Source organism: Homarus americanus, unplaced genomic scaffold (assembly GCF_018991925.1).
Source record: "Homarus americanus isolate GMGI-L3 unplaced genomic scaffold, GMGI_Hamer_2.0 scaffold34003, whole genome shotgun sequence".
NCBI classification, from domain to species: domain Eukaryota; kingdom Metazoa; phylum Arthropoda; class Malacostraca; order Decapoda; family Nephropidae; genus Homarus; species Homarus americanus.
In genome coordinates, this window is record NW_024720584.1 from 43,973 (window position 1) to 58,421 (window position 14,449).

The 14,449-nt window shown below is 52.5% G+C and overlaps 1 protein-coding gene across 4 annotated transcripts in view; it reads right to left on the reverse strand.

Moving 5' to 3' along the window:
* LOC121860661 (protein eva-1 homolog C-like) overlaps positions 1-13,826 on the reverse strand; it is a 53,114-nt gene extending 39,288 nt beyond the window's left edge. For all 4 annotated transcript variants that reach the window (XM_042357926.1, XM_042357925.1, XM_042357924.1 and 1 more), the window contains exons 1-2: positions 13,778-13,826; positions 11,609-11,987 (exon numbers count right to left, since the gene is read on the reverse strand). In XM_042357926.1, the coding sequence (XP_042213860.1) occupies positions 11,609-11,720 (112 nt within the window). In that variant the 5' untranslated portion in view covers positions 11,721-11,987; positions 13,778-13,826. The remainder of the gene's footprint in view (positions 1-11,608; positions 11,988-13,777) is intronic.
* Between the last annotated feature and the right edge of the window lie 623 nt (positions 13,827-14,449).

Here is a 14,449-nt window from a genome sequence, read left to right on the forward strand (position 1 = left end):
TCTCTTTCTCTCTCTCTCTCTCACTGGGGGTGTGCTAGGACCTGAGTGTACTGGGACCTGGGGGTGTACTGGGACCTGGGGGTGTGTCACTAGGACCTGGGGGTGTGCTAGGACCCTGGGGTGTACTAGGACCTGGGGGTGTACTAGGACCTGGGGGTGTGCTAGGACCTGGGGTGTACTAGGACCTGGGGTGTGTGCGAGGACCTGGGGTGTACTAGGACCTGGGGGTGTGCAGGACCTGGGGTGTACTAGGACCTGGGGTGTGCACAGGACCTGGGGGTGTACTAGGACCTGGGGGTGTGCTAGGACCTGGGGGTGTGCTGGGACCTGGGGTGTGCTAGGACTGGGGGTGTACTAGGACCTGGGGGTGTACTAGGACCTGGGGTGTGCAGGGACCTGGGGGTGTGCTAGGACCTGGGGGTGTACTAGGACCTGGGGGTGTGCCTAGGACCTGGGGGTGTGCTAGGACCTGGGGGGTGTGCAGCAGGGACCTGGGGGTGTGCACTGGGACCTGGGGGTGTGCAGGGACCTGGGGTGTGCTAGGACCTGGGGGTGTACTAGGACCTGGGGTGTACTAGGACCTGGGGTGTACTGGGACCTGGGGTGTGCAGGGACCTGGGGGTGTACGAGGACCTGGGGGTGTGCTAGGACCTGGGGGTGTGCTGGACCTGGGGGTGCTAGGACCTGGGGTGTACTGGGACCTGGGGTGTGCTGCTGGGACCTGGGGGTGTACTGGGACCTGGGGGTGTGCACTGGGACCTGGGGTGTGCAGGGGACTGGGGTGTGCAGGACCTGGGGGTGTGCTGGGACCTGGGGTGTACTGGGACCTGGGGGTGTGCTAGGGACCTGGGGGTGTGCTGGGACCTGGGGGTGTGCTGGGACCTGGGGGTGTGTGCCTAGGACCTGGGGGTGTACTGGGACCTGGGGGTGTGTACTGGGACCTGGGGGTGCTAGGACCTGGGGGTGTGCCTGGGACCTGGGGGTGTGCCCAGGACCTGGGGTGTGCTAGGACCTGGGGGTGTACTAGGACCTGGGGGTGTGCCAGGACCTGGGGGTGTACTAGGACCTGGGGGTGTGCTAGGACCTGGGGGTGTACTAGGACCTGGGGGGTGTGCTGGGACCTGGGGGTGTGCAGGGACCTGGGGGTGTGCAGCAGGACCTGGGGTGTACTGGGACCTGGGGTGTACTGGGACCTGGGGGTGTCACGGGGACCTGGGGGTGTACTAGGACCTGGGGGTGTACTGGGACCTGGGGGGGTGACTGGGACCTGGGGGTGTGCTGGGACCTGGGGTGTGCAGGGACCTGGGGTGTGTGCTGGGACCTGGGGGTGTGCTAGGACCTGGGGGTGTACTAGGACCTGGGGGTGTACGAGGGACCTGGGGGTGTACGAGGGACCTGGGGGTGTACTGCTAGGACCTGGGGTGTGCTAGGACCTGGGGTGTACTGGGACCTGGGGGTGTGCGCTAGGACCTGGGGGTGTGCAGGGACCTGGGGGTGTACTAGGACCTGGGGGTGTGCAGGGACCTGGGGGTGTACGAGCCTGGGGTGTGCGGACCTGGGGGTGTGCAGGGACCTGGGGTGTGTGGGACCTGGGGTGTGACTGGGACCTGGGGGTGTGCTGGACCTGGGGGTGTGCTGGGACCTGGGGGTGTACTAGGACCTGGGGGTGTGCAGGGACCTGGGGGTGTACTGGGACCTGGGGGGTGTGCTGGGACCTGGGGGTGTACTAGGACCTGGGGGTGTACTAGGACCTGGGGGTGTGCACGAGGACCTGGGGGTGTGCAGGGACCTGGGGGTGTACTGGGACCTGGGGGTGTACTAGGACCTGGGGGTGTGCAGGACCTGGGGGTGTACTAGGACCTGGGGTGTGGGGACCTGGGGTGTGCAGGGACCTGGGGGTGTGCTGGGACCTGGGGTGTGCACGAGGACCTGGGGGTGTACTAGGACCTGGGGGTGTACTGGGACCTGGGGGTTTACTGGGACCTGGGGGTGTACGAGGGACCTGGGTGTACAGGGACCTGGGGGTGTACTAGGACCTGGGGTGTACTGGGACCTGGGGTGTACTGGGACCTGGGGGTGTGAAGGACCTGGGGGTGTACTAGGACCTGGGGGTGCTGGCGGGGTGTGCTGGGACCTGGGGTGTACTAGGACCTGGGGGTGTGGGACCTGGGGTGTGCTAGGACCTTGGGGGTGTGCAGGGACCTGGGGGTGTGCAGGGGACCTGGGGGGTGTGCAGGGACCTGGGGGTGTACGGGGACCTGGGTGTGGCATAAGAAAGTACATCCACTACTTGGGTCCAAATTACACCAGGAAGATGTGTGGGGGTGTGGGCTGGTGTGGGGAGGGGGGAGATGGGCGGTGTGGGTTGGTGTAGGGAAGGGGGGATGAGGGTGTAGGTTGGTGTGGGGAAGGGAGATGAGGGGTGTGGGATGGTGTGGGGAAGGGGGAGATGGGGGTGTAGGTTGGTGTAGGGAAGGGGGAGATGAGGGGTGTAGGTTGGTGTGGGAAGGGGGAGAAGAGGGTGTAGGATGGTCTAGGGAAGGAGATGAGGGGTGTGGGATGGTGTAGGGAAGGGGAGATGAGGGGTGTGGGATGGTGTAGGGAAGGGGGAGATGAGGGTGTAGGCTGGTGTAGGGAAGGGGGGATGGGGTGGATGGTGAGGAAGGGGGAGATGAGGGTGTAGGATGGTGTAGGGAAGGGGGAGATGAGGGTGTAGGTTGGTGTAGGGGAAGGGGGAGATGAGGGGTGTAGGTTGGATTACAATAAACCCCACAACCCCCCATTACATTCACTGAGGAGAGGAGGGACATTGATGAGAGGGGTATATGGGAGGGAGGAGGATGGGAGGAGGGGGAGGGACAGTAGATAGTGAGGGGAGAAAAGAGGGAAGATTGGACAGAAAAACAGAAAAGGGAAAATGGTCCGTCAGTAAAGTGGCTTAGTGGTGGTGGTGGTGGTGGTGGTGGTGGTGGTGGTGGTGGTGGTGATGGTGGTGGTGGTGGTGTGAGTGGTGGTGGTGGTGGTGGTGGTGGTGGTGGTGGTAGTGGTGGTAGTGGTAGTGGTAGTGGTGGTGGTGGTGTGGTGGTGGTGGTGGTGGTGGTGGTGGTGGTGGTGGTGGTGGTGGTGTGGTGGTGTTGGTGGTGGTGGGTGGTGGTGGTGGTGATGGTGGTGGTGGTGGTGGTGGTGGTGGTGGTGGTGGTGGTGGTGGTGGTGGTGGTGGAGTAGTAGTTTGAAACTTCTTCCTTCTGTCTGATGGAAGGAAAGAAGGAAGAGAAGAGAATAAAGGAAGGAAATGAAGGAGAAAAGTAAGTAAGAGGAAAATGAAGGCAGGAACGAAGAAATGAATGAAATAACAGCTTAGGGGTGTTACAGCGTTACAGTAACATGGTGGTGTTAATGTTGGCAGCGTTTATGAGGGTGTCACTGTTGTCAAGTCGTGTTGATGGTGTGGAGACAACAGTGAGGGGAGGGAGGTGAGGGGGGGAGGGGAGGTGAGGGGGGGAAGGAGGGAGAAGGAAAGAGGGAGAAGCAGGACGGAACGAGGAAGAGAAACAGGAAAGAAGAATCAAGAGGAGGAGGGAAGAACAAGGTAGATAAGGAAGGGAGGGTGGGAAAAGGAAGGCGCAGGTGAGGGAGGAAGAACCAGAGATTACTAGGGCCCAGGAAGAATGAGTCACTGATGAAGTACACTTGCTATTTCCTGGGCCTAGGGGGAGGAGAGACAGTGTTAAAACAGTAACCACGAACGCCACCACAACCATTTCCTGGGCCAAGGACGGAGTGACGGGACAATGTTAAAACAGTATCACGAACGCTACCTCCTCCCCTCAATCTTAGACAGGTGACAGGAATCACGAACACCTAACAACCCAATTAATTAGTCTTTCAGGTGAGAAAGACAGGTAGTCTACACAACATAACCTATACTTTAGCTTGTTTAGGTATTGGTTATAGGTTCCATTAGGTTAGATTAACAAAGTTAGAGTATTGGTTGGGTTAGGTTGGCAGGTGAGCTACAGTACACACACACACACACACACACACACACACACACACACACACACACACACACACACAGGCGGCAGAAAGGGGAACTGTAGTGTGGAATATCTGAGAGGGAGGAACCTGTCGTGTTGTGTGGGTTATTTAACAAGTTCAAGGGCAGGAGATAGGTTGCACGTATTCTGACCCAAGCGCAGAGAATCAGGACTGTGTGTGTGTGTGTATTGTTCCTGCAGCCTGTACCTGTAACCTGTCACTATACCTGCACCTGTACCCTGTCATTATACCTGGACCTTTTATCCTGCCACTGGACCTGTACCTGTCATTATACCTGCACCTGTACCTGTCATTATACCTACCTGTACCTGTCATTACCACTACACCTGTACCCTGTCATATACCTGCACTGTACTGTCATTATACCTGGACCTGTACCTGTCATTATACCTGCACCTGTACCCTGTCACTATACCTGCACCTGTACCTGTCATTATACCGCACCTGTACCTGTCATATACCTGCACCTGTACCCTGTCATTATACCTGTACCGCCGCTGCTGCTGAAAAACCTTAATTATTAAACCACAACCACCCAGGCAATTTACCCGCTGCCAATCACTGTTAAAGCAGCCAGTCAGTCAGTCAGTCAGTCAGTCGCAGTTCACAGTTGCCAGTTAGATACAGTTCACAGTTGTCAGTTAGATACAGTTCACATTGTCAGTTAAATAGTTCACAGTCAGTCAGTCCCAGTTCACAGTTGAGTTAGATACAGTTCACAGTTGTCAGTTAGATACAGTTCACATCAGTCAGTCGCAGTTCACAGTTGCCAGTTAGATACAGTTCACAGTTGCCAGTTAGATACAGTTCACAGTTGTCAGTTAATACAGTTCACAGTCAGTCATTAGTCAGAGAAGAGGGTCCATCTGCCACCCGCCCTCAGGACTCAAGGGACAAAATAGAATTTTTGTGTGTGTGTGTTGTGTGTGTGTGTGTGTGTGTGTGTGTGTGGTGTGTGTGTTGTGTGTGTTGTTCCTCTTTTACCTACACATCAAGACAGACACACTCCAAAACCACACACTCTAACCCACACACTCAACCACACACTCAACACCACACACTCTAACATCACACACTCAAGACACACCTCAACACCACACACCCAACACCACATCAACATCACACTCAGGCCACTCAACACCACACTCAACACCACTCCCACCACACCTCCAGGCCACTCAACACCATCACTCCTTAAGACACACACACACTAACACATCAGACCTCGACAAAACACAGTGACTCCACTTTGGTGGCAAGAGGTCAATCTGGTCACCATTAGCGTGATTATGTCAGGTCTTCTTCTTCTTCTCCTCTCTCTTCTCCTTTTCCCTTCATCCCTCAACTCTTCTTCTCTCGTTATTGTTGTTCCTTCTTCTTCTTCTCCTCTCTTCTTCTTCTTCTCCTCCTCTCTTCTTCTCCTCCTCTCTTCTTCTTCTTCCCTTCATCTCCCTCAACTCCTTCTTCTTCCTCCTCTCGTTATTGTTGTTGTTCCTTCTTTTTCTTCTTCCTCTTCTTCTCTCTTCCTTCTTCTCTCCTTCTCTCCTTCCTCCTCTTCTCCTTCTTCCTTCATCTCCCTCATCCTTCTTCTTCCTCCTCTCGTTATTGTTGTTGTTCCTTCTTTTCTTCTTTCTTCTTCTCCTCCTTCTTCTCTTCCACCTTTACCTCCTTCTCCTCCTCCTCCTTCCCTCATCGTACTCAAAGAAAATACAAATCATCAGTAATACACACACACACACACACACACACTAACTAACTAACTAAACAAGGTTATTACAGGTAATTTACGCTTGTTAGTCAAATATAAGAATAACATAATTTCTTACTGCAGGAACAGGTGGTAGAACATAGGTGGGCAAGTCAGGTTGATTGACAGGAGGAGGTGGAGCAACAAGTAGTGCAGGTGGGCAAGTGGAAAGAGGTGAGCATTGGAGAGGAAACACAATCGAACAATGGTTGATTAACAATATACAGGACCCAGTTATCCATGGAATAACCGGTCGGACAACTCACTAGCTGCACTGGACACAGACCTTCAGGAACGACATTACTGCTGGGTGGCAAATGGCGAACCAGGGATCCCCAGTGACAATTTGTTTACAGTCGAGAATATGAAGGTAAAATCTTGGGGCATCGTTATCGATGTGACGTCATGACTCTTAGCAACCAACAGCCAATGAGTTTATCGATGTGACGTCATGACTCCACTTAGCAACCAGCAGCCAATGGGTTTATCGATGTGACGTCATGACTCACCATAACCCAAAAGTTTATCATTGACGTCATGACCACTTAGCAACCAGCAGCCAATCATCATGCCCAACAGTCAATAAGTTTTGTGGTTTAGTATTAATAATGTGAAATACAGTATACTTACATGCTGTGTGTGTGTGTGTGTGTGTGTGTGTTGTAGGTTTACACACACAACGTACCTGAAAAGAAAAACAAAATAAATAATAAAAACATATTTATATATTAATTATTGAGAGGAGTCATTAGGTGTGCTGGCTAGGACAGGTAAGTATCCTTCAAGGTAGTGAGGATAGTACACTCCCCTCATTAGGACCATGATGCAGAGCCTCTTATCCTACATGAGAGAAGTCCGTCCGTGCGTGTTCTCCGTGTGTGTGTGTGTGTGTGCGTCCGTGGTGCAACTATCTTGTCCACGCGCTAACACCACTAAATAGGTTTAATCTTAATGAGCGTTAGTAAGAGGATTAAAGCAGTAATATTGGTATTTAACCGTGCACCAGTTAAAAAAAAATCGTTAGTCAAATCTAGTTAAGACAGACGGACGGACGGACAGACAGAGCAGAAACGCCTTCACCCGTGACGTCACTTACTTTCAATCAATTAATTAATATCACGGTAAACGTTAGGTTAGGTTAGGTTACCCCAACAATAACAACAATAAAAGCCTCATTCATCATCACAACACACACACACACCACTAGGAAAAACTAATCCTAGCTGCTGGGAAGACGTGCTGGGAATCATAGCTGTGAGGGGGTGGGGAGGGGTAGGGGGGAGGGGTGGGAAGGAAGGGGGAAGGAGGTTGTGGGAAGGGGAGAGAGGTTGGGAGTGAGGGGAAGTGGTAGGGAAGGGGTGAGGGATAAAGAGAGGAGGGGAAGGGGAGGGAAGGGGGAAGAAGGGAGGGGAGGAAGGGGAAGAACGGGGGAGGGGAGGCACAGGTCAGCCTCACACCACCAGGCTGCTCACACGGTAGAGCAGGATGAATGGCGGATGTGTGTGTGTTAGCTGTGGTAGTGGGTGACGGTGGTAGTGGTGGTAGGGGTGGTGGTGGTAGGTGGTAGGTGGGAGTGGTGGTGGTGGTATGTGGTGGGCGTGGTGGTGGTAGGTGGTGGTGGTAGGTGGTGGTGGGTAAGTGGTGGTGGGAGTGGTGGTGGGAGGGTAGGTGGGAGGTAGGTGGTGGTAGGTGGGGAGGTGGTGGTAGGTGGTAGTGGTAGGTGCTGGTAGTGGTAGGGTGGTGGTTGTTGGCGGTTATGGGTGGTAGAGATGTTACGGGATTGTTTGATTGTGGTGGTAGAGGAAATGGAAGTTGTGGTAGGTGGTAGATAGATAATACTTGGTAGTGGTAAGTGATAAGATAGTTAATAGTAGATGGTAGGAGAGAGAGAGAGAGAGAGAGAGAGAGAGAGAGAGAGAGAGCTAAAACGAGTTATTCTCACAGTCGGATATAAATAATGTTCAAAGTTTATTCGTTTCCAAATTACGACACAAAACTTTATAATGCTGTTCATGTGTAGTGGTGGCACCCTGTGTAGTGGTGGCACCCTGTGTAGTGGTGGCACCCTGTGTAGTGGTGGCACCCCTGTAGGCACCCTGTGTAGTGGTGGCACCCTGTGTAGTGGTGGCACCCTGTGTAGTGGGGGGCACTGTAGTGGTGCACCCTGTAAGTGGTGGCACCTGTGCAGTGGTGGCACCCTGTGTAGTGGTGGCACCCTGTAGTGGTGGCACTGTGTAGTGGTGGCACCTTGTGTGGGGCCCCTGTGTAGTGGTGGCACCCTGTGTGTGGTGGCACCCTGTGTAGTGGTGGTGGCACCCTGTGTAGGTGGTGGCACCTGTAGTGGTGGCACCTGTGTAGTGGTGGCACCCTGTGTAGTGGTGGCACCCTGTGTAGCGGGTGGCACCCTGTGTATGGTGGCACCCTGTGTAGTGGTGGCACCCTGTGTAGTGGTGGCACCCTGTGTAGTGGTACCCTCATGAGTGGCAACTGGGAGGCACTCCTGTCAAATTATCTGTTGAGGACGAGTGAGGGAAGATGTTGTCTTGTTCTGATGAGGGAACCGAGCTGTCTCACCACCCCATACCACCCCACCACCCCTCACCACTACCACCCCTCACCACTCACCACCTCACCACTACCACCCCCTCACCCACACTCACCACCCCACCACCACCACACCCCATCACCACCCCACCACCACCACACCCCCTCACCCCCACCACCACCCACCCCACCACTCACCACCACCCACCCTCACCCCACCACCACACCCACCTCACCACTACCACCCTCACCCCTACCACCACCACCCTCACCCCACCACCCTCACCCCCACACCACCCTCACCACTACCACCCTCACCCCTCACCACCACCCACCTCACCACTACCACCACCCACCTCACCACTCACCACCCTAACACCACCCACCTCACCTCACCACCACCACACCACCTCCCCACACCACCACACACCCCCACCCCCTCACCACTACCACCCTCACCACTACCACCACTACCACCCTCACCACCACCCACCCCTCACCCCCCTCACCACCACCCTCACACCCCACACACCAACACCTCACCCCTCACCACTACCACCCCACCCCCTACCACCACTCACCCTCACCCTCACCACTACCACCCTTCCCAACACTACCCACTCACCCCCTCCACTACCACCCCTCACCCCCAGCCACACACCCTAACTCCTAGCGGCACCTCCCCCCTTCCCCCACTACCGCCAGACGCCCTTGAGGGGAGGAGGAGGAGGGAGGTGGAGGGCTGTCTCCCCGCATCTGAAGGGAAGTAGGGAAGTACATGACAGTACCCCGCCAGTGTCCCGGGTGAGTGGGTCTTGTGTGCAATGTTTATCTATCTATCACACACACACACACACACACACACACACACACACACACACACACACACACACACACACACACACACACCAGTAATGCCAGATAACACATAATGTAATAAGCGCTGAGGAGATGTACAAGAGAGAGAGAGAGAGAGAGAGAGAGAGAGAGAGAGAGAGAGAGAGAGAGAGAGAGAGAGACGCAAGTAAACCATATATAAACTCTCTCTGCTCCCTCTCTCCCACATCTTTCACTTGCCTACTTTCTCATTGCCTTTTTCTCTCACTAGGTCAAGGCTGACTTTAACGGGAGAGAAGATATTAAAGGGCAGGTCAATGGTATTTTGTGGGAGGAGGGGTGGAGGAGGAGGGGTGGAGGAGGAGGGTGGAGGAGGGGTGGGAGGAGGTGGAGGAGGTGGAGGAGGGGGAGGAGGAGGTGAGGGGTGGGAGGAGGGTGGAGGAGGAGGGTAGAGGGAGGAGGGTGGGGAGGAGGGGTGGAGGAGGAGGAGGGTGGAGGAGGAGGGTGGAGGAGGAGGGGTGGAGGAGGGGTGAGGAGGGTGGAGGAGGAGTGGAGGAGGAGGAGGGTGGGAGGGTGGGAGGAGGAGGTGGAGGAGGAGGGTGGAGGAGGGTGGAGGAGGAGGGTGGAGGAGGAGGAGGGTGAGGGTGGAGGAGGAGGGTGGAGGAGGAGGGTGGAGGAGGGTGGAGGAGGAGGTGGGAGGAGGGTGTGGAGGAGGACAAGGAAGAAGATAAGTGTATGAGGAGGAAGAGAGGACAAGAGATAAGAGGAGGAGGAAGAGAAGGAGTGGGAGAGGAGGGGAGAACAAGACGGAGAAGGAAATGAAGAAGGAGGAGGAGGAGGAAGAGAAGCAGGAAGAGGAGGAGGAAGATAATTGGAGGACTAGAAATAGTTGTGGTGGAAAAACATTGTGGATTAATAACACGACCTGGCAACCTTCCCCTGCTGCCACCACCATCAATATTACCACATTACCACTATCACCACCATTAACACCATCACCACTACACCATTACTACCACTATCACCACCATTAACACCATCACTACCACTATTACTACCACTATCACCACTATCACCACCATTAACACCATCACTACCACTATTACCACCATTACTACCACTATCACCACCATTAACACCATCACTACCACTATCACCAACTTTAACACCATCACTACCACTATCACTACCACTATTACCACCATTACTACCCACTATTACCACCATCACCATCATTACCACCATTACTACCACTATCACCACCATTACTACCACTATCTCTCTCCTGATTGGTGTAGAAGAGGGACCATCTACAACCAGGCGTCTTTTCATATGATTGGTGGAGAGGGACCAGCTGTAACCAACGAATCGCCCCTGATTGGTGGAGACAGATAAGCTGCAGCCAATCAATAATCCAGTTTTAATTCCGACAGATTTATACGTACTTGGTGGTGACCTTGACCTTTGACCTCTTGATGTGACCAGCAGCTTTACGGGTTGTCATAGTGATTTAATAAGACAGAATATGCCCATAGTCGTTAGTGAACTTAGATGATGAAGTGAATGAGGTTAGGTTAGGTCAGGTCAGGTTAGGTCAGGTCAGGTCAGGCTGTGGTCAGGTTAGGTCAGGCTGTTAGGTTAGGTTAGGTTAGGTTAGGTCAGGTTACAGCACCTTTACCTGATGTTGACTACAGGTGATGATAGTTATAACCTGGTCTTGGCACACCTCCACACCTGTGATTCTTCAGCCTGTGGGTGTTGGCAGCTGAAAACACCTACTGACACCACCACCACCTGACAACACACTACTGACAACACCTACTGACAACACCTACTGACACCACCTACCTGACAACACCTACTGACAACACCTACTGACAACACCAACACTCCTCCTCACCAGTTATGTCTGAGGTTTTGTGGGGCATGTCAACGGTCAAAGCTGACATGACTCTGTGTGTGTGTGTGTGTGTGTGTGTGTGTACCAATATGTCAGTGTCGCGCCAACTTAAACAGGTAAACAACAGAAGACAGGTGTGTTAGGTAGACAGATATGTACTGTTCTGTCTGTCTGTCTGTCTGTCTGTCTCCAAACACACACACACACACACACACAGACACACACACACACAGAGCAGAAAAAAAAATAATAAAAAAATAATAATAACAATAATAATAATAATAATAATAATAATAATAATAATAATAATAATAATAATAATAATAATAATAAACTCACTAAAACGCCACTATATCAACACACTACACATGATAAAGGTATATAACAGAACAACATCAATCACAATTCCTGACAACTTGGCACCCACTTCAGTAACTGGTAAAATTAAGACAAAATTAAGAAAAGTTACATAATTACAACTTTCTTTCACCTGCAACACAACAACAATAACATCAACTTACCTAGCGGGTCAGCATATGGAGTCTCTTGCAGTGTGACTGTGGGTAGTGTGGCTATAAGGAACGCCCATAACCACACCCACAACCACACCCATGCCTCACCAAAACCCAACATGGCGGACGAAATAAGATGAGACTAGACCAGAAATATTCCCTGGGTGTCTCGTAATGTACACTAACACAGATTCACTTAGTAATTCCTTACATTATTCAGTTATTTTCAATGCTTCGTTTATCATAATTTATCACATTTTTCTTTGCTGTAATTTATCACTGTAATATATTTATTTTCTGACTGTAATTTAGTCCAGGAAGTCAAGTGTGCATGACGTAATTAGTGTACAGGTGTGTTTGCACTTAATTAAACGGTACAGGTGAGCCTCTAAAATATTGATATAATAATAATAATAATAATAAAATTAATAACAACAACGATACATAACAAATAGAGAACAAACACAACAATTACACTCGACAAAAACAATAACAAAAAACACTGTAACAAAAGCGATCCAATTACTAATCAACAAGAGATGACCAGTTGACCCCCCCCCCTCTTGGCTATGTAGTCCTCTAACACCACCACTACACCTACCCTGTACCCTAAGACCTTTCCCCCGTGTCCCAAGACCTTGCCCCGTGCCCCAAGACCATGCCCCGTGCCCCAAGACCATGCCCCATGCCCCATGCCCCAAGACCCTATCACATTCCCCAAAATCCATGTCTCTTCCCCACTGCCCCGTATCATAAGCCCTGTGCCCTGAAGTGTGTGCCCCGTGGCCTGAAGTGTGCCCCGTGTATTCTGCCTGAAGTGTGCCCCGTGACCTAGAAATGTGTGCCCTGTGCCCTGAAGTGTGTGCCCCCCATGCCCTGAAGTGTGCCCCGTACTGCCTGAAGTGTGTGCCCCGTGCCCTGAAGTGTATGCCCCACGTGCCCTGAAGTGTGCCTGTGTGCCTGAAGTGTGTGCCCCGTGCCACAAAGTGCGTGCCCCGTGCCTGAAGTGTGCCCCGTGCCCTGAAGTGTGTGCCCCGTGCCCTGAAGTGTGTGCCCCGTGCCCTGGGGTATGCCCCGTGCCCTGAAGTGTGCCCGTGCCTGAAGTGTGGCGCCCCGTGCCCACAGTGTGTGCCCCGTGCCCTGAAGTGTGCCCCGTGCCCTGAGTGTGTGCCCCGTGCCTGAAGTGTGTGCCCCGTGCCCTGAAGTGTGCCCGTGCCCTGAGTGTGTGCCCCGTGCCTGAAGTGTGTGCCCCGTGCCCTGAAGTGTGTGCCCCGTGCCCTGAAGTGTGCCCCGTGCCCTGAAGTGTGCCCCGTGCCCTGAAGTGTGTGCCCCGTGCCCTGAAGTGTGTGCCCCGTACCCTGAAGTGTGCCCCGTGCCCCCATCACTGGCACAAACACGACCGCCTCAAGGTAAACTCTGTGTCAAGTTTCACTACAACTCTATTTTTAACCCCGTGTGTGTGTGAGAGAGAGAGAGATAATTCTTGCTTTTAATTTGAGGTCATTCGTCAGAATAGGCCATAAGTCACTGGCCATAATTCAAGATCATAAGTCAAATGTAACCACCACAGGTCACAGGCCATAAGTCAAAGGTCACCACAGGTCACAGGCCATAAGTCAAAGGTCACCATAGGTCATAGAGGCAATAAGGCGATAGTCATAGGTCAACATAAGGCAGGGGGCGTGACCTTGTAAAACACCAATCCACTTCATTTTCCTAATTCATGTAGGTTAGGTTAGGTTAGATTAGGTCAAGTTAGGTTAGGTTAGATTGGGTTGAGGTTAGGGTAGGTTAGGTTAGGTGTTCAGAGTCATTGCGAGTACTGACGCCATTTTTCCCAGAATTTATATGGTACAGAGGCCATTTTCTACGTACAGGTCCCGATTTATCACGGACGCAGATCACTTCATCATGTATACGTGTTTACTGAAGCATAAACAAAGTTCACCGAGTCATGTACGGATGTACTAAACCAATTATAGGCCTACTAAATCAATTATAGGCCTACTAAATAGTGTACAGTTGCACTAAATCACGTACAGTTGCACTAAATCACGTACATATACCACACAGATCACGGACACCACACAAACCACATCACCTCAAGATGACAACACACACACGTCCATCAAGAACACTTCACTACTGTTATGACTGTATCTAAGAAGAGATCCTTACGGTGGGTACGTCGTGAATGCCCCACCACCTTGCCCACGCCCTGCCCCGCGCACACTGCCCCCACCACGCCACACGCCATCTCTACCACACCGCGCCCACTACGCCACGCCAAAACTCAAACCACAACCACAATTCACAACAGGCAAATACCACCCTGATTTTTATGTCATCTCTGGGTATGTTGGTATTGTTTCACCTATCTGGGGGTCCTCTGGGGGTCCTCTGGGGTATTTTATGGTTGTCAGGGGGTAAAACATCCTGATGGGGTGTGTTGCTGTAGGTGGTATCATTTGGTTCCTCTCTCTCTCTCGTTGCTAATTTTGCAACTTGCAACGAAGTAGTGTAGTGTAGTAAGGTGTGTCCTCTCTCTCTCTCTCTCTCTCTCTCTCTCTCACCTGCCCTATCCCAATAATAATCCTGGGACATACACACCTGCCAGCCCCCCAACACACCTGCCAGCCCCCCAACACACCTGCCAGCCCTCCAGCACACCTGTCAATCCTCCACCACACCTGTGCTGCAATTATAGTTTCATTGATGACGCTTATCTTACCTAACCTAACCAAACATAACCAACTGGCTACATAACTTTAAGGTTTGGGAAGTGAAGGTGGTCAAGTTCAGTGCCGATCTCACTGCTTCATTGTCTACAGTGAAAAAAAAGGGGGCATG